The sequence below is a fragment of the Colletotrichum graminicola genome (assembly GCF_000149035.1).
Source record: "Colletotrichum graminicola M1.001 genomic scaffold supercont1.182, whole genome shotgun sequence".
NCBI classification, from domain to species: Eukaryota; Fungi; Ascomycota; class Sordariomycetes; order Glomerellales; family Glomerellaceae; genus Colletotrichum; species Colletotrichum graminicola.
In genome coordinates this window covers 1-21,155 of record NW_007361186.1, presented here as the reverse complement: position 1 = coordinate 21,155, position 21,155 = coordinate 1, and the positions used below count along the sequence as shown (strand labels likewise).

The following is a 21,155-nucleotide window of genomic DNA, read 5'->3' as shown; positions in this document are numbered from 1 at the left end:
GTATATAGACGCCTAGATTAATTTCTAGTAGTATACTAAATATACTATTAAGATTACTTATACTATAAAGCCCCTAGCTACTACTACTACTAACTAGTTTAGTAAGGCCTATAGGTCTACTACTAGTTACACTACTAACACCTTAGTATTACTTAGTACTTTAAACGTTACTAAGTCTACCCTTACTAGTAGATAAACTAATAACTAAGATAAGATCCCTACTACTTTATACTAACGCCTTTATAATTCTAATACTTACTTTAAATATAGAGCTACTAACTATACAGCCTATAACTACCCTTATAAGCCTAAGACCTCTATTAATAAGATTAACTTATAGTAATATATAGAGGATATTACTAAGGCTAAAAATAAAAAGGAGCTAAAAAATTAGGTTCCCTAGTAAATTCTAACTCCTTACTAAGAACCTATATAAAGGATAATTTAAGGTTATCTATATGTTTAATTAATCTATAAAATCTTATTAGGGGTAACCCCCTAGAGATAAAGTTAACTATAGCTTTTAATAGATATAGTATTTAACTTTAAGCGCTCCTTAATATAGGAGTAAATAGCTATACCTTTATAAGTAACTAAGTAACCTCCCTACTAAAAAAATTCTATAATACCCCTTACTAAACTTTACCTAAACTAATACTAGCTATAGGGTTTAATAAAGAATAATTAGATAACGTTTAGTATACTTAGACTATAAACCTATATATTAACTATTAAGTAATCTAATAAACCTTACTATTATAACTTAATACTAGTTACTATAATTTAATTCTTAGTTATATTTAGTTTGCCTACTATAAGGTAAACCTAGATATATACTATAGGTAGCTAGTCTAGCTAGCTAAGTCCTTATAACAGCCTTATCCTCTAATAATTATTAGAGAGATAAAGGACTTATATACCCCTAAGACTATTAATATTTAGTACTAAATTAATACTAAACGTTAATAAGAGGTTTTTAAGATTAACTACTAGTAATACTAGTAGAAGATAAAGAAGTAGAGACCTTAATAAATTCTCTAACACACCTATAAGGAAGATTTAAAAGAGAACCTCTATAAAATAAGTAGGGCGCTTAATAGTTCTCCTCTACCTATATATACTACTAAATAGCCTTACTATAAGGCTAGGTCTATATAGTTAGTAACGCTATAAAAGTATAACTATTTTATATTTATTAACGTAGTATCCTTTAAGATAAATCTAAAGAGATAAGATATTAAGCTTAGTTTTATCTCCTTCTATAAGCTAGATTAGATAATTACTTAGAAGAAGGAGAAGCTAGCTAATAACCCCCTATAGGCTAATAACTAGGCTATATATAATTTAGTTAAAACTAACTTCTTTATTTTACTTTATACTTATAAGGATATCTTTAGTAAAGTAATAAGTAACTAGCTTACCTTTTATTACCCTTATAACTATAAGATTAAGCTTATAAAGGGAGGGAAAAAGAAGCTTACTTATTACTTATTATATAAATAATCCTTAGAGAAGCTAGAAGCTATAAGAGAGTACCTCTTAAAGAACTTATAAAAAGGTTAGCTTAAGCTAGGGAACACGCCTTAAGCTACTCTTATACTATTTATTTAAAAACATAATAGTAGTTTATAATTTTATATAAATTTTTAAAAACTTAATAAACTTATAAAAAAGGACTACTATTTTCTTTTATTAATTAATAAAACCTTATTATATATTAGGTAAGTAAAGATTTTTATAAAGATTAATATTTACTAGGCCTTTAATAAAATCTAAATACACTTTAACTTTAAAGATCTAATAACTTTTTATACTTACTATAGTGTATATAAGTATAAGGTGTTACTATTTAGCCTATATAATAGCCTAGCTACCTTTTAGTAGTATATAAATAACGTCTTAATAAAGTATCTTAATAACTTCTATACTACTTACTTAGATAATATCTTAATTTTTTCTAAAGACCCTCTATAGCACTAAGAGCACGTTAAGAAGATCTTTACCTAGCTTTATAAAGCTAGGCTATAAGTAAATATTAAGAAGTATAAATTTAAAGTAACTACTACTAAGTACTTTAGGTTTATTATCTTTACTAATAGTATTTATCCTAACCTTAAGAAGATTACTATAATTAAAGATTAAAAGCCCTTAATAACTATTAAGGGAGTCTAATCCTTCTTAAGGTTTTATAATTTTTACTACTAGTTTATTACTAAGTATAGTTATATAGCCTGCCCCTTAACCTAACTTACTACTAAGGACTACTTATTCTTATAGACTAATAACTATAAAGAGGCTTTTACCTCCCTAAAGAAGTCTCTTACTACTACTTTAGTGCTTTATTATTTTAAGCCTAAACTTTTAACTTATATTAAGACTAATGCTTTAGACTTTATATATACTAGCGTAATACTTTAATAGTAAAAAGATAGTATCTAGTACCTAGTTACCTTTTACTTTAAGACTATAAGTAGTATAAAAATAAACTATACTATTTATAATAAAGAACTTCTTACTATTATCTTTATACTATAAAAATAGTAAGCTAAGCTTACTAGCTGCTAATAGCGTTTTAAAGTTATTACTAACTATTAGCTACTCCTATATTTTATAATAAAACGCCTACTAAATAGTTATTAAGCCTAATAGTTAGGATTAATAGTAGACTTTAATTTTTAGATTAGCTATTAACTTAGAAAAAAAAACGTCTTAGTAGACGCCCTCTTTAGGAAAAAAAAAGATCTTACTATATAAAAGGCTTTAAAGAAGCTAGTTATATATAAGTACTTCTACCCCCCTTAGTGCTTATACTAGAAATTACTATATAGTTATAGTAGTTATTAAAGACTACTACTATAACTAAGGGAACTACCCCTAAAGTAATTATAGTAGGTGTACTAATACCTAAGGATAACCTCTAAGGGTACTTATTAGTAGAATAAATCCTATAACTAAATTAAGAGGCTACTACGCCCTCCCTATTAGTTTTTTAGGATCTAGCCTAATAAAGGTAAGAATAATAAAAACTAACTAATAATAGCCTATTAACTATAGACAGGCGCCTAGTAGTGCCCTCTAAAGATAACCTATATACTTATATAATCTAGAAAGCTTATAACTAAAAGTTACTTATACACCCTAAAAGGAATAAAATAAGTAAGATTATTAAGGAATAATACTACTAGCTAAAGATAACTATAGATATTAAGTAATATATATATAACTACTATATATATTACTATACGTATAATCTATATAATAAGCCCTTAGGAGAACTAAGGCTATTACCTATTTTATACTACCTATAGTAATATATTACTATAGATTTTATAGCCTACCTAAAGGATAAAAAGGGATATAATAATATATAGGTTATAGTAGACTACTTAGGGAAGCAGGTAGTATTAACGCCTTATTATAAGACTACTATAGTAAGGGATATATCCTACCTCTTCTATAAACGCCTACTACCTTTCTTTAGTTTTCTAAAGATAATTACTTCTAACTATAGCCCCTAATTTATTTCTAAATTTTAAGATAAGCTAATAAAAATTTATAGTATTAAGACTTAACTTTTTACTACTAACTACCTATAGATAGATAGTTAAATAAAGATCCTTAACTAGTATATCCTCTAATAGCTATACTTATTAGTAAATTACTACTAAAATAACTAAAGTAAAATACTCTCTATAGTAGATTTTACTTATACTATACTCCTTAGTAAGAGCACTAGCTTATTACTATTTAAAGTTAAATTTAGCTATATACTATAACTTAGTTTTAACTAGGACTATAAAATAGTAAAGTTTAATAGTACTTAAGAAAAAATTAACTAAACTAAGGCCTAAAGAATAGCTAAATATATCTATAAGTACTAAGAGATTACCTAAAAGAATATAGAAATTACCTAAGAATACTAATAAGAATATATAAATAAGCGTTAAAGGCTAAATAATATTTAGGTAGGAGATAATATCTTTATTAATACTTCTTACTAAAAGAAAGATAACCCTAATAAGCTCTAGAACCCTTAGTTAGGTCCTTAGCCTATAATTAGTATAGGCTTAAGCAGTACCTAGTAGGTTTAGCTCCCTAAGGGTATTAATACCTACTTAGTATTTTATTTTAGTAAGCTTTAGAAGGCCTTAGTAGACCTACTTTTAGGCTAGTACTAGGACCCTTTACTACTAACTATAGCTAGAGATAAAGAACTAAAATATAAAGTAGTATACTTATTATAGTTTAAGATAAACTATAAAAGATTATAATACTATATAAATTAAGTTAGCTATAATAAAGACCTTACTTAGTATAACACTAAAAGCTTTTATTATTTACTAATAGTATTAAAAAAGTTTTATAAGAAACACCTTAACACTAATAGCCTACCTTAGAACTTATACTTATAGCTTAAGGATATAGCTATAAACACTAAATTACTAGCGTAGCCTTATAATAACACCCTAAAGAACCTAAAAAGGCGTTAATTAGAAAGTCTATTCAAAGCCTAGGTAGTATCTAAGTAACTATATATATTTACTAATTACTATAGTGCTAGCTTACTATACTAATTAGCCTCTCCCTCTTATAGACCTACTAACACTTTTTAAGCTTTTACCTTATTCTATTAGGTTTTAGTCTAAAAAAATATTTCTTAAAAAAAGAATTTATATAAGAAATTAAAAAAATTAACTTATAGCTACTAAAACCTTATTTAATCTTATATACTTTAAGAACTTAAGCCTAAATATATATTATAAATAATATAGCTCTTAAAGGGGGAGGTAATATTATAGCTAGAGGGGTTATATAGGGGATATATAAATAAGAATAAGGTTATAGTGTAGTTTAGTAGCTAGTAAGCACTACGCCTTAGTAGTAAGTACGCTATAGCTATAGTAGTCTATATACTACGCCTTAGTAGTAAGTATACTATAGCTATAGTAGTCTATACACTACACCTTAGTAGCTAAGGCCCTAAGCCTTAGTAGTTAGTATACCTATACCCTAGTAGCTAGTAAACCTTATAGCACTAAAGGACCTACTAAAGGGCAGGGGATAAGAACCCCTAGTTATAGGAACTATTAGGTGACTTATAAATAGAATAGATAGCTATATAATAGCTAGTAGGACTACTAGCCCCCTAGGGTAGATTCCTTTCCTTTTTACCTTTAAATTCTTATAATAAGAAATATAATTATATGTCTAACTAACGCAGTATTACTGCTGTGATATATTATAAGATCCTAGGTACTAATAATCTTTAGGCTAGGTAGCACTTTAATACTTTAATCTAAGCTACTATAGTAAGTAAAGTATTATAGCCTCTTCTAATAATCCTTACTAATTTATAGTAGTAGTAACTATAAAGTTAACTACTAATTAGTGTTAGTATTATAGGGATTATAATTAAGGTAGCTATAATAGTATTAATTAACTATTAGTAGCTAGGTAAAGATAATAATTAAGGAAAAATAGAAGAGGTTACTGCTATAGGTATTTGTGGTGGTGTAAGTGAGCCGCCGGGGTGAGTCACGTGATGGTAAATCACGTGACCATGGATCGGCTCCACCATTGAACAGTTGAATATCCCGACAGTATCCTCTCTAGCCTCATTATTGGCCGCTCCGTAGTGTCCTGGACTCTGATTGCGGCCTGCCACAAGCTTCCCTTCATCCCTCGGGCCTGGTGTCTGCCTACGCCCCCTGCTGGCGCCGCTACCGCCCACCTGCCGTTGGCCAACGTTACTGTTCTACGCCCTGGCTTCTTTGGCTTTGGCTACGTCCTTGCCGCCATGGCCTATGAGCAGGAGGGTTTTATGAGTGAGGAGCAGCGCGCGTTGTTTGCTGTGGCCGGTTGGTCTGACGGTATAACGCGGCAGCTCGAGGAGCTTGGGAGGGCGCACGCGAGGCAGATGGAGACGGCACAGACAAGCATGCTCGGGTTGATTGTGGCCCTTGAGAAGCACGCCGCCAAGAAGCAGTCGTCGGGAGACGCGTGGCCGTGGCCGTGGCCGTGGACCATGTCGTGGTCGAGCGGACACTTGCCCGTCCAGCACTTCATCGCCGAGATGGAACGCATCTTGTCGGCGGAGCTGCAAGACAGACGCGAGTTCAACGCGTCGCTCGTTGCTTCGTTAGGCAAGCTAAGAGACGTCAGTTCCCACCTCTGCGGGTGGAACAAGGCGCTGCTGAACAAGCTGCAGCGCAAAAAGCACCAGCTCTCAGACACAGAGAAGCGCGTCCAGGACTACCGCGCGGCCGAGGGACGTGCTTGGCTTGTCGGACGGTTGTGGACGGAGCCCAGCAGCGTGCAGGAGTGGTTTAACTAAGTACACAAGTACACGCAATCTGACGGGAGCTATCGCGATGGCAAGGCCGCAAAGACAAGGCCAACATTGTGTGTCTCGTCACGCGGAGCAGAGTGGCAAGGGCAGCCAAGGTCGCTCAGGCTGTCATGGGGGAGACGGCGAGGTTGCAGGAGCAGTGGAACGATGCCGTGGCGCTCCGTATTCACGTCGCCAGCCAGGCAAGGCAAGCCGGCGAGCAGACGCGGCGGCGGTGGGAGGAGCAGACGGTCGACCTAGGATTCTTATATGTACGTAGTTTGCAAGACAACTACATCATGTTTGCACAATGAGACGACGGGCGGCCAGTCAGCCAGCCGTACATACATGGATGGATGGGTCAGGGGCCAAAGGGCCGACGTAGACAGGATCGATAGAGACAGACAGACAGGACCGAGGTAGGTGAGCTCATCATCTAGTGATGGGAGATTAGTGTTAGACCATTCATTCTACATTACTCGTCGGCAAAGCAAACGTGTGGATGGGGTGGCCCTTGATTCGGACGCCTACTTCTGTCGTTCGCGCAGTTAATTCAAGGTCTACTGCAACTCGGCCTGCATCGAGGCCATGGCCGGGAATCCCCATAACTCGGCGTGGCCCAAAGACCAGTGCACCCATCCGGCAGAGCTAAGGGCTGCCTAATAGGAATCAATAGCCCCAAGACGCTCCTGGGCATCAGCGAATGCCTGATCAAGTGTGGATAGCTAGATGAGGAGCAAGTCGACCTAGGGAATGAGGTTTCCACGCAGGTTAGAAACAATCGCTGGTATCTTTTGCGTCCAGTGCGAGTTCCTGCAGCCAACTTTCATGTTAGTCTATACGCTGGGGTGGAAGGAAGGGGAGCTCTTCTTCTTCTTCTTGTTGCAAAGGGCCAGACAGGGAGGGAGGGTAGGGAACCTTAAGTGTCCTTGTGCAGGCTTCGTGCTGAATCTGACGAAAGCATCCAGAATCCGGTCCTGTTTCGCAACAAGCTCGCAGAGGTGTCGCTCAAGGCGGCGCACTTCGGCTGTGCCGACAGTACTGTATGTAGTCCACGCCTCAAAGAAAGTGCCCAGCCTTGTGTAGACAGCGTAGGACGAGGGAGCGTTGGCTGCATCATCATCATCATCATTATCATGACCCTCTTGTGGCAGCGTGTCCCAGTCGAGCAGAAGCAAGGCCAACAGTTGGCCGTTGGCGAGGTTGCGACCAAAGGAGTCGGCCGGGTCGAACTGCCGGGTCAAGCAGTCGGCGGCGCTGCGCAGAGCTGTCGTACATTCGTCACACAGGACCTCAACGTCATGCCGGCCTTGGAGATCGGACGCGTGGAAACAAAGGCTCCTCATGTCGTGGGAGACTTAGGAAAGGAGGGCTTGTCCGGCGGCGGGATCAGAGAAGGAGGCGCTAGTGGCAAACTGGAGAGTCGTAGCAGATAGTTCATTAGCAAGGGGGAAGGTTCTGGCCCTTTGTGGCATGTTTCTCAACACGGTTGGGTCCAGTAAAATGTAGAGCTCTGTGGCTGCCATGAGGAGGGCGACGGTGACGAGGTAGAAGAGGGCAGCGGCGAGGATGCAGGCCCAGGGTTGGATCGTGAGGCGATGCCGCGGTCTTGGAACGGGCGATGAGGGCGAGGGGAAGGCAATGGGGCTGCATTCGAGAGCCAGCACGGCGTCATGGTGGTGAAGGGGGTCGTCAGGATAGCTAGTGACAATGTTGTCGGCGCCAAAGTGCACCTCAAGGGGCTGGGCAGTGCCAGGCCAGTCGTCGTAAAAGCAGAGATGGATGCGTTAGTCGTAGAGCCCGGGGTCAAGTTCGTGTTGCCGCTGCGGGTGGTGGCAGTTGTTGTGGTCTAAGGCCAAGTCCAAGTCGCGTCGCAGGAGGGTGATGGTAAGATAAACGGCAAGGTAGTTGGCGCTATGCAGGTTATTATTGTTTGTGGACGGCATTGCCGCTGGTGCTGGTGCTGGTGCTGGTGCTGCTGTTTTCAAGACAACTCGGAGAGTTCAATGATGATTGGATTCCAGGCGTCGTCAGAGCAGTCATATTGGAGGCGGATTGCAAGGCCCTGCGTTGTTTGTGGAGAGGATAGAGCCACGTCCGCTTCTCCTTCAAGCGCGTCGCAATCGATCATATCCGGACGGACGGCGGTACAAGAGCATTCAAGAGGAGAGACGCGGGACAGTGAAGGAGTGGATGGCACAGTTGGCGGCAAACTGAAAGCCATGGCTGTTAGGGACGATACCGTGTGGTTCGGCTCGTGGGGTCAAGTTTGAGGTCGAGGCCGTTATTAGGGCCAAGGTCTGTAAACGGCGTTGACTGCAGCACCAGTGGGTAGCGATTTGAAACCATGATGTGCTACGGCCGATTCAAGTCAGCAGACAAGCAGCATTCTAGGGAACGATCTAGCTAGGGAGGCAGTCGTTTGACATTGTTAGGTTTGCCAACCCCCGCCATCCAACCATATGTGCACAATGAACACGCCCAGCAGCGATACTGACAAGACAACAGAAACATTAACGTTGGCTGAGATAGTATCTTGTGGGTTTAATTCGCACAATAGAGGCAGTCAACAGCTACCCCCATCCCTCTATACCCTACATAATGCTCGTCTAGGAAGCCATACTGGCAATAAAAAAGTTGTTCCGAGGCCTAGGAAAGATTGTTCCATGTCATGTTTTGCCAGCCTCTAATTGTACTGCGCCGCAAGAGCCAGGCTCACATTCCTTAACACCCCTCTTCTGCGACTCAAAGGACCTCATCGCGCCCACCAGTTGCCCCGTCAAATCAACGAGGTGTTCCAGAGTTGATTTGATCGACTCGAATGTCCGCCCGGCCTCACGCATGTCCTGTTCCTCACGTGCGCTGGTGTTCCTCCTGGGTAACTCGGGCGATTCTGCGTCGAGGCGGTCGCGGTTCCTCTGGCGCATGTGGTGGGCCGTCTGTTCGGACACAGACAAAATGACACCAGCGGCATTGCTTACATCCTAGAGTACCTCCTGCAGCTTTGCTGACTCCCTGTCGTAGTAATCCTGGACCTCAATCTTGAGTGCCCTGTGCCAGTCATTGACTGCCTGGGTTGCCGCCTTGAGTATCTGAAGTGGGTTGTCGGCTTCGGTGCCAGCCTCATTGCCATGCGTAGATAGCGTCAGAGGTGGCGGTGGCTGTGGCCCTTTGGATAGCGCAGGGACAATGGTTTGCCATGTGGCCACATCCACAAAGACTAGAGCTGCCATGATCCGTCGCCACAGCCTCGGATCCAGCTGGGCCCTGAGCGGCCATCTGGCGACGGCATGCATCCCGAAGGCAAACACGAAGACACAACAGTCGATGCCGTTTGTCTGTTCAGGACTAAAAATTGGCATAGGGTTGCTGTATAAATAGTCTGGTGTGTCAGGGAGGTAGTGCCTGATAAAGGCCGCAACCTGAGCTGATGCATCGGCCCGGATGCCAGCAGAGGGCAATGAGTCGTAGAGCAAGACAGAAGACAGCGTTGGGTCCTGCATAGCAATACGGCCGCGCTCGAGCACGGCAAGAGCCCAGTGGTTTCGGGCAAATATAGGTAACAGAATGGGAGTTTTGCTGCCTATGGCCTGGCGGATGGCCGACTTGGCCACGTAGTCGCTGGAGACCATACTTGCAGACTCTAGAGAATCAACCAGGTGTGCGCTTGTACACGTGCAGACCCTGCCTAACGTATCATTGAGCCATCTGCCTTCGATAATCCGTCCTTCGTCGAGAATATCAGCCTCTTGCCCAAAGACGAGACCTTTTTGCCATTGCGGATGTGAGCTTCTCGGATGTGTGGGCTTGTATTTCGCGCAAGGGTCGCTTGCTGGGTCTGTAAAGCGTCACGTTCTGACTGAGACGACGCTGGCTAGCCGGCTGCGCTTGGTTGCTGGACTGTGAGGTGCCGGCAGAGGTGGGCGGAGGTGAAGGGGCCCGGGGTAGGATAGCACTGTCGTCGTCTTGGGGTAGGTACAGATCCTCCAAGTCCATTGAAATATCACTCCCTGTGTCAGCGTCGTCGTAATGACTTGTGTTGCCGGGATTGAGGGGTTCCAAGAGGTCTGGATCAGATGGTGACGCGTCTGCCCTGCCGGCCTCGGGAGAAAGGCTTTGCGATGCGGAAGGACTGCTGGGCTTTCGGGGGGTGTTGGGCTGGGTGGGGTCCTCGATCTCGGAGAGGATGGTGTTGCCTAGGGGCAAGTGTCGGTTCAAATTACTATCGGTGTCAGGAATGCTAGACCCGAAGGGACTATTGGGTGCCGGAGTACTGCCACACTCGAAAGGACTTGCAGGCTTATGGGGGGAACTTGCAGGCCCGATAGACTCGTTGAGATCGGGCGCGTCGACAGACTCAACAATTTCGACATTGTCAGAAGGGCTTGCAGGCTCTATAGACTTCTTGGGCTTGGGAGTATTGACAGCCTTGGGAACGCCGAGAGGGTCGGAAGGAATTGCAGGGTCGGGGAGTCTGGTGCTCGGTGGGATGGAAACCTCGTGGGACCTAGACCCTTTTGCAGGCTTGAAGGAATCATGTCAGTCTCGCTCAGCCAGAGAGACAGAATAAGGTAGCTTGGACAAGAAAGGGGGTACGGTGCATTACCGGGGATTGAGGCGTCGTCTGGGTGCGCAAAGAGGCGATGGCGAGTTTGACGTCCTGGCAGGAGATGCCGGACCCAGAGGTGTGGACGCCGGGTCGCCTACTCTGACGGGCGTCGGATCGGCGTTGATTCGCGAGACGGCAAAGAAAAGTGATTGAAGGGGACCAGTTAGGGCTGATTGCAGAAAGGTCCCGCAGCGAGCGGAAGAATTTCTCGCCTTGGCCAGTAAGGTCGAAGGCAACGGCGAAGAGGATATGCATAGGACTAAGGCCCCAATTCTTTACGGCCTTGCGGAGTAGACTGGCGCTGTTTCGAGAGTTGACGGAGAAAGAACCGGTCGGCGGCAGGAGTTTCACAGCGTGCTTTGTAATCTCGAGAGGAATAGCCCTTCTAGCATCGCACACGTTGTAGAAATACGGTTCAGACGTAAGTATTGCCTCGTACTCTCTAAGGGAGGGCAGTATCGTGTTTTTGCTTGCAATAGCCGTTTCGAGCGTCTTGCAAAACGTATCGATGATCTCCTGGGGGGTTCTGACTCTAGACGACGACATGTCTGTGTTAGATGAAGATGATATGTCCAGCTAGCTAACGCACTTTCAAAGGGATGTGGCGGATGTTAAAGTTAGTGGTAGGTCGGTGCCATGTTTCTTGGGCGCAGCAGAGCGTTGAGAGTGTAAGGGTGCAGAGAAAGAGAGGGAGGGCAACGGCGTAACGAGACATGGAAGGCACAGGGCGAGCAGGCTTACGAAAAAGTACGAGCTTGCTCCCTTTGTGTGTCTCTGGGCCCACACCGCCACCGCGTTGTCGCGTGCCTGCCGCTGCCGACCACATCTCCCACCCCATCCCGTACGTACCTTTTTGTGACAGCCAGCGCGCTCAACACGACACGCCAAGTTGCTCGAGGGATGAGTTGCTTGGACCACCGTCTTGCCTATCTGTTCTGCTTCTGTTTCAATGAATTGAGCGATTCGCACGCACGAGACATTCTCAATAGGCCAATCGGGTGGAGAGAGCGGAGAGAAGATGGGGAAAAGAAGGATAAGGTGGTCAAGTCAATAAAGATGAGAAAGAAATGAGAGGCGGTCCAGGCCCAGCGCGGCAGGCACCCAGGTACGTTACCAGGCAAGATTGGACTTCTGAAGCTAAGGGGGCCTAGGAGAGAAAAGAACTACGTACCTGTAGAGCTAGCTGGAGCCTGGGCATATGGAGAGGAGAGGAAGGAATTGAGGGTTCCTGGTCCTGGCGAAAAGGCAAATCAACAAACGCCAGAGGATCATGGATGGTTCTTAGAAGGCGCTCAAATTAAGGTGTTGTGGTTCCTGCCGATCCCAGTCCTGTGCTGCAGATCCCACCACAGCCTCGACGCCACCGACCCACTCCGTGACCAGGGCACACATACCTAGCAATAAGTGCCCCTAGGCCAGCTCATGCCAGCCCATGCCAGCCCAGCCTATGTCAGCCTATACCAGCCTAGCATACATATATTCAAGTGTTGCTAGAAACGCACAAGAAACTAGCAACAGCAAAGTCCCTACTACAAATCCTCACTGCTCTACATGCGTACCTCCGTGCAGCTGCAGCCGTAGCTGCCGCTGCTGCTGCACGTAGCGGCCCCACCTACTCGGGCTGCATCTGGAGCAAGCTCGGACCTTTTCACGACCTTGCTCTCCCATGGCTCTACTTCCACAGCTGCCACCGCAACAACCAGGTTGGCGCACCTTCTGATGCACTGCAAGCCATAGGGAATTGGTGCCCCACTGCTCAATTTGCCGTCGCCGTCAATCGAAGCTATTCACAACTGCTCACGGTGGATTTGCCGCCCCGCGTGTACAGATGCCGCAAGAGCTCTCTGCCAAGCTATCCACGTAGGCGATATTCAAGTCTAGGTAAGCTACCTATGGTTGCTGGCAGGATATAATTAAGCAAGGAATGTTCGCCAATACCTACGAATCTAAATTTTAGACGGGTTTAGAGCGCTCCTTAAGTAGAACAGCAGTGGCGGGCGCAGGTCCCAATATCAGCGTCACAAGCGAAGGGAACAGCTCGCAGCTCGACCCTTATCAAATGCGCATAGGCCGCTGGGCTGGAACCAAGAAATAATGATTAGTGGCCGTGTCTGCTGAACTGATGGAGGTGTGCAGTGAGCTGGTCTCGGGGACTTGAGGTCTTAAGAACGCCAGACGACAGCGCCTCCAGCTCTACGCCGCCTTCCTCTAGGCACGTGGTGTAGACGCGGGTATATGATGCGTCGTCAGTTAGGGGCCCCTATTAATTAATGCTTTGTTTGGCAAGCCTTAAAGAGTTGTCCCTAAGGACAGTATAGTGCCTGGCTGAGGGGTAGTTACGGGCGAGAGATAATGCCTCAAGGGGTTCCGCGAGTTCTGGCATGTGGCCATGACGAAGTTGAAGATACCCAGGAACAGCGGGCGGGTTCAGCACCAAGGTAAGTAGATCTAGGTTAGGGTTTACAAACTCTTTCCTGTGTAGACAGAACTTGAAATCGATTCTGAACAGTTCCTTTGCGTACAACCAATTGAATTGACCACGGTCAAGTTTACTTTTCTTATAAGCGGGGTGGTGAGTGCTCCTTAGCGGCGCAGACAGACAGACCGACAGACCTATATTGTGGCAGCCCATCGTGGCAGCCCATCGTGGCAGCCCATCGCGGCAAGACACGTATTATTGGATTGGGTCTACCCTCTTCCTACGATCTTAGCATCCTGACAGTTTTATCTTAGAGCACTGGCGGTTGAGGGTCCGAGCACCGCCGCACTATGTAAGCGAGCCAACAAGGCCTTCGCCCACATTTTCAGAGCGGGTGGGCACGTGACCCAGCGACTCCCCTTGTGGGGCTGGAGTTGTGGCGCGCGTCCCCCAGCCAACCCTCACAACTGCAACATGCGCCTTGATTGAGCTCCAGCCAACTTCCATAACAAAATCATCCTCCTCTGAACCCCCCCTCCTCCCCTCCATCCCACCATCACACCGGTGCAGCTGTTCGGACTTGCGATGTATATGTGACCACGGCTCGTCCTGGACCTAAAGCGACATTTCACCCCCGCAAATTACAAGCAATGCATTCCCCATCCTCAAGCCCAGGACGGCCTATCGACATCACGACCTGGCTGTTGCAGATCCCCGATGACATCTGCCCCGAACACATTCACCAAGCCCATCTCCATCACACCACCAAGAAATCCCTACACAACAGGAAACGCCTCTCACCTCTCGTCTCTCCCCCACCCTCTGGCAGGACCCGCTCCTTCTCCCCTGACGTCGACGGGGCCTTGCGCGCCAACATGGCTGACATATCCTCAACGCCCTCTGGGAAACGCCAAAAGCGGCATCACCACAACGCCCCGGGCAGTCCAACCGACGAACCATTGTCAGCAGCGGACCCCGACGCCACGCCCACACAGGGCAGACGAACACTCGATACCCATAAGCCCTCTCTCGGCACCCGCACATCTACTGCCAGTGACCACGACTCACGGTCCGATGTTTCCGGCCAATCATCCCCTACCAAGAGGCTTGCAGCCGTGAGCCTCGCCGATACGCCCCTCGAATCAAGGGAGTTTGCCACAGGTGTCGACACACCTCCTGCCGGCCCGGCCTTGGATATGTTTGATAAGATGGAATACTTGGCAAACAACACAGCAGGATTGCTACCATGGGCAATGCGTGCTTCCTTCCACGAGTACGCTAAAAATGGCAGAGTCCCTCGCATAGACGATTCTGCCTTTGACGCTTCTGGCCAGAGGGACCGGCTGGGTCCTACGCCGTCCGTCGATGACGTCCGTGATATTCTCCAGGAAGCATTGCGATGTCAGGGGCTGGTGCACACGGAGCACGGGTGGAACTGCAGCGTTCACTTCCCCCTGCTCAAGCTGGCACTTCATGGCGCCGGTGGCCGCAAGAAGCAGCTCGTTGACTTGGACTTGTGGTAAAGTTAACCGCTAGTGATTGTGACCATCCACCGCTCGCTTGCTAATCTCCCTCTCACAGCACGCACGCAAAGCCCCTCCCCGCCTACCGATCCCCATACACATCCCGGCCAACGCACATGGTTGACTTTTGCATCAACCTCTGCCCCCGCCAAGCCGGTCCTGAGTATGCCTACGCCGTTCGAGCAATCGACCTGATGCGGACCAAGCTCCCCTACAACTCCATCAACCACACTGGCCACAACCCGCTCCTGCGAGATCCCATCTCCGTCAGCATTGAGACTAAGCGTCCGGCCGAGGGCGAACAGAAACAGGCATTGCAGGTTGGTGTGTGGCAGGCCGCTCAGTGGCAGCATCTGGAGGAGCTCGTTCGGATGCGTCTTCTCGAGGCTGGCGAGCCGCTCTGCACTCAGGAACGTTGCTACGAGGTCCTTGATCAGCTTGCCTTTCTTCCCGCCATTTTTGTGCGTGGTCATGAATGGTCTTTTGCGGCGACCATGAGAGAGGGTCAGAAAACGGTTTGTGAACCTGGCCCCTACCTAGCGTTAGTAGGCCTATGCTGATACCGTCTAGATTCTTTGGCGTGAGGTTCCCATGGGAACAACCAGAAATGTCCTCGGCATCTATCGAATCGTTTACGCCATCCAGCTTCTTGCGGAATACTCTAGGAACCATTTCTGGCCGTGGTATCTTCGGGCCGTACTGGGCATCTCGACAAACGGCGATGCCTACGAGGCCAGCAATTTGAACACAACAGGTAGTAGATAGTGTGTAAGGGGTTAGTTGTTATGGTGGTAAGTACATTCGCGTGGTCACTTTTACCCAATTTGGCAGGCGTGCGTGCATTGAGCAAAGGTTGTAAACAGGTGACCGCCTACTTCATCTTTTCTTCTCCCAATTCCTCTATTACTGTGCTAAAAAAGCTCGCCATTACGTTCCTTACCCCTCTCCAATCAATAAGGATCTCATGACGCATTTCCACCTTGTTGAACACAACTTATGGGGTAGGCAGGCACTCAGTCTGCGGGAACTGGAGGCCATGATCAAGATTTCGATTCCTATTGAGTGTCGGTCGGCTGCTCCATTGTCTTTGTGTTTGGGCTGGCGCACTAGGATGCTATGAATACAAGAAAGACCTGGGCTTGGGCGTGGTTGTCGAACAGGCTGCGCAGCGCAAAAGGCCCGCCAAGCAAGGTGCGGTAGAAGACGGGGTAGAGCGCTCAGATGATGCTGACCGCCGACGGAAAGAGAGGAGCTGCATGGCTGATGCGATGGACTGTCACCCTGTGCAAAGTGAGTTAATACCGGCGTCTAATTATCGTGAAAATGGGACAAACAGCGCATGCATTATATTTATCTACTAGCGCGCTTGTAGGGGCACGTGTTGATTGTGCTAGGTAAACGGCGCGGTGGCAAAACACCTACTTCCCACACTGGGAAGAAGACGCTACGTATGGCTTATTCGCGAGGTGTAGACGGGGTCATCAGCATTCATTGTCATAATGTCGTGATGCCCTTATGTGCATCACACATATCCGGCTCTAGCTAGCTAATTTCTCTAGACTAGAGAAATAGTTATTCTAAACTAAGCCTTATCCTTATATAGCTAACCTACTTAAAGAATATATATTTCTTTAAGTTAGATTACCTATTTTAATACTATAAATAGTTAAGCTATTTTCTTTACTAAGGATAAGCTTACTATTTAATAAGAGGTTATATTAAATAGTAAGGATTATAATAGTTACTTAATTAATTCTGTTATATATTATGTAACTATAGTAAATTCCTATAGAAATAGGTAAAAACCTCTATTTCTTAGTTAGGAAATCCCTAGCTAATCCTAGTAATATTATTAGTAAAGTTACCCCTAAAAGTAAGGCTAGTTTACTACTTATTTCTTAATAATTTACTATAAGGTAACTATTATTAAATATAGTAGAATTACACGTGAATTAGCTAGTAAATACATAGTTGCCCTATAGCAAATTGTTAGGGAATAGGCAGTAAATTAGCCCTACTTCTAATAGTAACTTTACTAATAATATCGCTAGGATTAGCTAGGGATTTCCTAACTAAGAAATAGGGGTTTTTCTTTATTTCTATAGTAATTTACTATAAATATATAATATATAATAGAATTAATTAATTAACTATTATAATCCTTACTATTTAATAATTAATAGTCTAATATATATATTTATAATAACTAATATACCTATTTACTAATTAAATACTATTATAATAATTAATAAGAACTATAATAATAAGGTAACTATCTTATAATTATATAGTAATTAGTTTATATAGCTTAACGCTATCTAAGTAAAAGTAAAGCGTTAAAATCTCTAGGAGTATATTAACCTAGAGGTTATAGCAGTAGACTAATTAATCCTTAAGATATATCTAAAGAAACTAATAAAGCTACTTATAACGTAATATCTATACGCCTTAACTAAGGATAAGCTTACTGCTTACTAAGAGGTTACTATAGCTATAGTAATTACTAAGATATCTTAGTAAGTAACTATATAGCTATATATAGTAAGAAGTAAGGCTATTATAGCTATACCTAATAGGCTTATATATAAAACTAAATATATAATAACACTAGATAATCTTAACTTATATAATTTTATATACTTAAATAGCTAGATAAGCTACTATTATAAAGAAGTGTATAAGTATACTACTTAGTAAAAAGATATTAAAAATATAGCTAATATAGTTAAATCTACTATATCTATAAATCTTTAAGAAAGATATTATAAATCTAATAAATTACTAGCTAAATAGCTGAATAAGCTTAGTGTAGTAATAAGAATAAATAAAGAAGAGTATATAAAGTACGCTTATAATAAATATAGTAAAGTGTTAGTAAAAGCCTAGTAAAAGGCCTTAATTACTAAGAAAGATCTTACTATATAGCTTAATAAATAAAATATAGCCTATAGTAAATTAGTATAAGTTAATTTACCTAACTACTAATAGCTATTAATTTAGTTTAATAATCTTATTACTATATTATAAAGTAGTATACTTAGCGCCTAGCTAGATTTATATATAGTAATAAGTAAAATAATAAGTAATTAGAATAATCTTAACTAGTAGTCTCTTTATAAGATAGCGCTAGAGAGGGTTAAAGCCTTTACTAATAACTTACTATATTATAGCTAAGCAGGCTATAGCGTATTTAGCCTAACTAGAGGTAATAATAATAATAGCTTAATATATACTAAAGGCATAGTAAAAGATAATAAATTTAATAATAAGAGGTATTACTACTAATAAAGTATAAGTAAAAAGGTAAAATACCTTATATACTTTAGTGCCTATCTATTATAACTTTACTACTTTATAAATAAATTATAAAGGCCTAATAATTAGTAAGTAAATATATAATATTAGTAATAAGTTAATAAGTATATTATAAGTAATCCTAACCTTACTAAATAAGTATAAAGAATTAAGGCTAAGTTATATTAACTATATAGTAAATACTATATAAAGGTAGCTTTTTATACTACTTTATAAGGCTATAAGCTAGGTAATTTAGCCTTACTTAATTTAAGCACTACTAACTATATATTTAACTATATATTATAGTTTATTATATTAATAGTAGCCCTAATTAGTAACTATATTTAGGCTAGTACTACCTAAGTTATAATTAAAGGATATAGTACTATAAAGATTACTTTAAAAGGCGCTAATAGCTTACTAATAAAGCTTTATATATATAATATAATATATTATAGTATATTTACTATATTACTTATTTTCTTTATAAGGCTACGCTAGTAAGGTATATAAGAAGATATAAGCCTAGGTAATAATTACCTAAGGTATATAGATTATAGCCTTATAGGCTATATTAAGGAATAAGCTAACTAATAAGTGCTTAAATATTATAAGTAATATAGCTATAGCTAAGAAAGTAAAAGCGCTTTTACTATATACTTTACTAATAATTTACTACTAACACTATAAGTAAGAAATAAATATATAATATTAATATAGTAATAACTACTTTATAGTAATATAATAATATAGTATAAGTATCTTAGCTACCTAGGTGCTAAGGCTTTATAAAGGATTATAAATACTATATATAGAGTACGTCTAACCTAAGTTAACGCTATAATAATATAAGACTATAATTTATATAGTCTTAGTAAGATAAGGCAGTAGATTTACTACTAGCCTTATAAATTTATTATAAATATAGCGCTAGGTAATTACCTAGCGCTTAACTTTTATAATCTTAAATAAGGCTATATAAGATACTACTTAGTAATAATAATCTTAAATTAAGTAATAGGCCTTATATAAGATTTCTACCTATATAGCTACTACTAAGATACTATTAACTTAATAATAAGGGGCTTCCTTATAATACTAAAAACTAAATATTTAATTATACTTAAAGTTATTAAGGCTAACTAAGAAATCCTATACCTTAAGTAACTTATAAATACACTCTTTAATTATAAAATCTTTATTAAGCTATTAGTAGTAAATACCTAGGCTTAAAATAGTAATACTAAGTAAATTACTATAATTATTAAACTTAAGGCGTAATATATATAGATTAATATAAAATTACCTAAAGTCCTATAGCTTAAAATTATAACTATAGCTATATACCTTTATAATTAAACGCTATTAGTAGCTTAGGGGTAGAAATCCTTATATTAATTATTTTACTTATATTTTATACTTAATAAGTATACTAAGCCTTTACTAATAGTAAAGCTAGATTTTTTATATCTATAAGCCTATAGCTACTAAGCGTACGCACTAATAGTAAATATATAACTATTATAAAACTACTAGTAAAAGCTTACTACCTATATATAGATTAAATTCCTTATTAAATATATATTTAGTAATTTATATTATATCTAGTATCTAGCGTAAAATAAGGTCTTTACTATATATAATATAAGGTTTAATAAGAAATAAATCTTTAATAAATTAATAAATAGATTACTTAATAAGCTTTATAAAGCTAACCTTATAGTAATCTAATAATAAATTAATAAGCTAATAGTACCTAGTAATTAATCCCTATTATATAAAGAAGCTAATAAAGAAATAAATAAAGTAATAGAATATACTAATATTACTTTACTAGGCGCTTTATAATTAGGTAACGCACTAGAATATTTATATAAGTAGGTAAAATTTACGCTTCTTCTTACTCTACTACTATTACTACTAAGCGCCTTTTTTTTAGCCTTTATAGATTTTAATATAGGGGGTAGTAAAATAGGAACTAATAGCTCTAAATTAATTAATCCTATAGCTAATAGCTAAATAATTACTAATAGTAAAATAATTAATAGGTAAATACTTAAATTAATAGCTAATAGCCTATTAATTAATTTATTAATAGCCTATAGCCTATAAGCTAGTAACTTACTTAATTTATTAATAGCTAATAGCCTATAAGCTAGTAACTTACTAGGAACTAATAGTTCTAAAGTAATAAGGATAGTAATCCCCTATATTTTATTTTATCCCTATATAATTAATAAGACGTTACTAAGTATAAAGAGGTATTAAATTCCTAAGTAACTACAGCTAGCCTATTAGGTAATCTCTAGCTAGTAGTAACCTTATTTAAAGACGTTATAAAAAGGTATTATCTTACTATATATATAGGTAGTTAGATTACGCTATAGACTTTATTTAAGGCTACTTTCCTTATAAGGCTTACTTTATAGTAAAAGATTACAGACTATATATAAGGTAGCTTATAGGTAATAATATAGTCTAGTATATTATAAAGTTAACTAATAAGTAAAGATTACTACCTTTAGCTAAAGTGCGCCTAAGGCTACTTAATTAACTATATAATACTTAATAAGTATAATAATTATAAAGACGTTACTAGTAAATTACTAGTACGTAATAAAGGCGTTAGTAGACCTTATAAGCTAATAGGTATATATTAAAAGTTATTATACCTTTTACTAATCTATAGATAGTTAAAAGGCTACCTATATAAAAAGTAATTTAAAGATACTAAAATAGTATATCTATATAGGTATAAAATATTAAAATCTTAAGTAATAGTACTATAAGTAGTAGCTAAAGGGTATTAAGTTCTTAGCTACTACTAGGTATATACCTATAAGCTTAATAAATATAGTTAATTAACTAAATTTAAGGTAAGACTTATTATCTATAGTAACTAATAAGTAAAAGATTTATAAGATACTTATATAGCTATATTAGTAAGTATATTATTAAAATACTTATAGTAATAGCTAC

General features: G+C 40.6%; 5 protein-coding genes across 5 annotated transcripts; 2 read left to right on the top strand and 3 right to left on the bottom strand.

Moving 5' to 3' along the window:
- Nucleotides 1-5,797: 5,797 nt before the first annotated feature.
- Nucleotides 5,798-6,642, top strand: GLRG_11913 (uncharacterized protein; the record flags this gene model as incomplete). The annotated part of the gene is made up of 2 exons (XM_008102592.1): nucleotides 5,798-6,272; nucleotides 6,380-6,642. The coding sequence occupies 2 exons, from the start codon at nucleotides 5,798-5,800 to the stop codon at nucleotides 6,640-6,642; spliced, it is 738 nt and encodes a 245-aa protein (XP_008100783.1).
- A 522-nt stretch (nucleotides 6,643-7,164) lies between these two features.
- Nucleotides 7,165-7,674, bottom strand: GLRG_11912 (uncharacterized protein; the record flags this gene model as incomplete). The annotated part of the gene is made up of 1 exon (XM_008102591.1): nucleotides 7,165-7,674. The coding sequence occupies one exon, from the start codon at nucleotides 7,672-7,674 to the stop codon at nucleotides 7,165-7,167; it is 510 nt and encodes a 169-aa protein (XP_008100782.1).
- Nucleotides 7,675-9,312: 1,638 nt separating this feature from the next.
- Nucleotides 9,313-9,960, bottom strand: GLRG_11911 (uncharacterized protein; the record flags this gene model as incomplete). Its single annotated transcript, XM_008102590.1, has 1 exon — nucleotides 9,313-9,960. The coding sequence occupies one exon, from the start codon at nucleotides 9,958-9,960 to the stop codon at nucleotides 9,313-9,315; it is 648 nt and encodes a 215-aa protein (XP_008100781.1).
- Nucleotides 9,961-10,069: 109 nt separating this feature from the next.
- On the bottom strand, nucleotides 10,070-11,192 carry GLRG_11910 (uncharacterized protein; the record flags this gene model as incomplete). The annotated part of the gene is made up of 2 exons (XM_008102589.1): nucleotides 10,070-10,852; nucleotides 10,935-11,192. 2 exons carry the CDS (start codon nucleotides 11,190-11,192, stop codon nucleotides 10,070-10,072), a joined length of 1,041 nt encoding a protein of 346 aa, XP_008100780.1.
- Nucleotides 11,193-14,006: 2,814 nt separating this feature from the next.
- GLRG_11909 (uncharacterized protein) lies at nucleotides 14,007-15,644 on the top strand (the record flags this gene model as incomplete). Its single annotated transcript, XM_008102588.1, has 3 exons — nucleotides 14,007-14,875; nucleotides 14,938-15,394; nucleotides 15,450-15,644. The coding sequence occupies 3 exons, from the start codon at nucleotides 14,007-14,009 to the stop codon at nucleotides 15,642-15,644; spliced, it is 1,521 nt and encodes a 506-aa protein (XP_008100779.1).
- Between the last annotated feature and the right edge of the window lie 5,511 nt (nucleotides 15,645-21,155).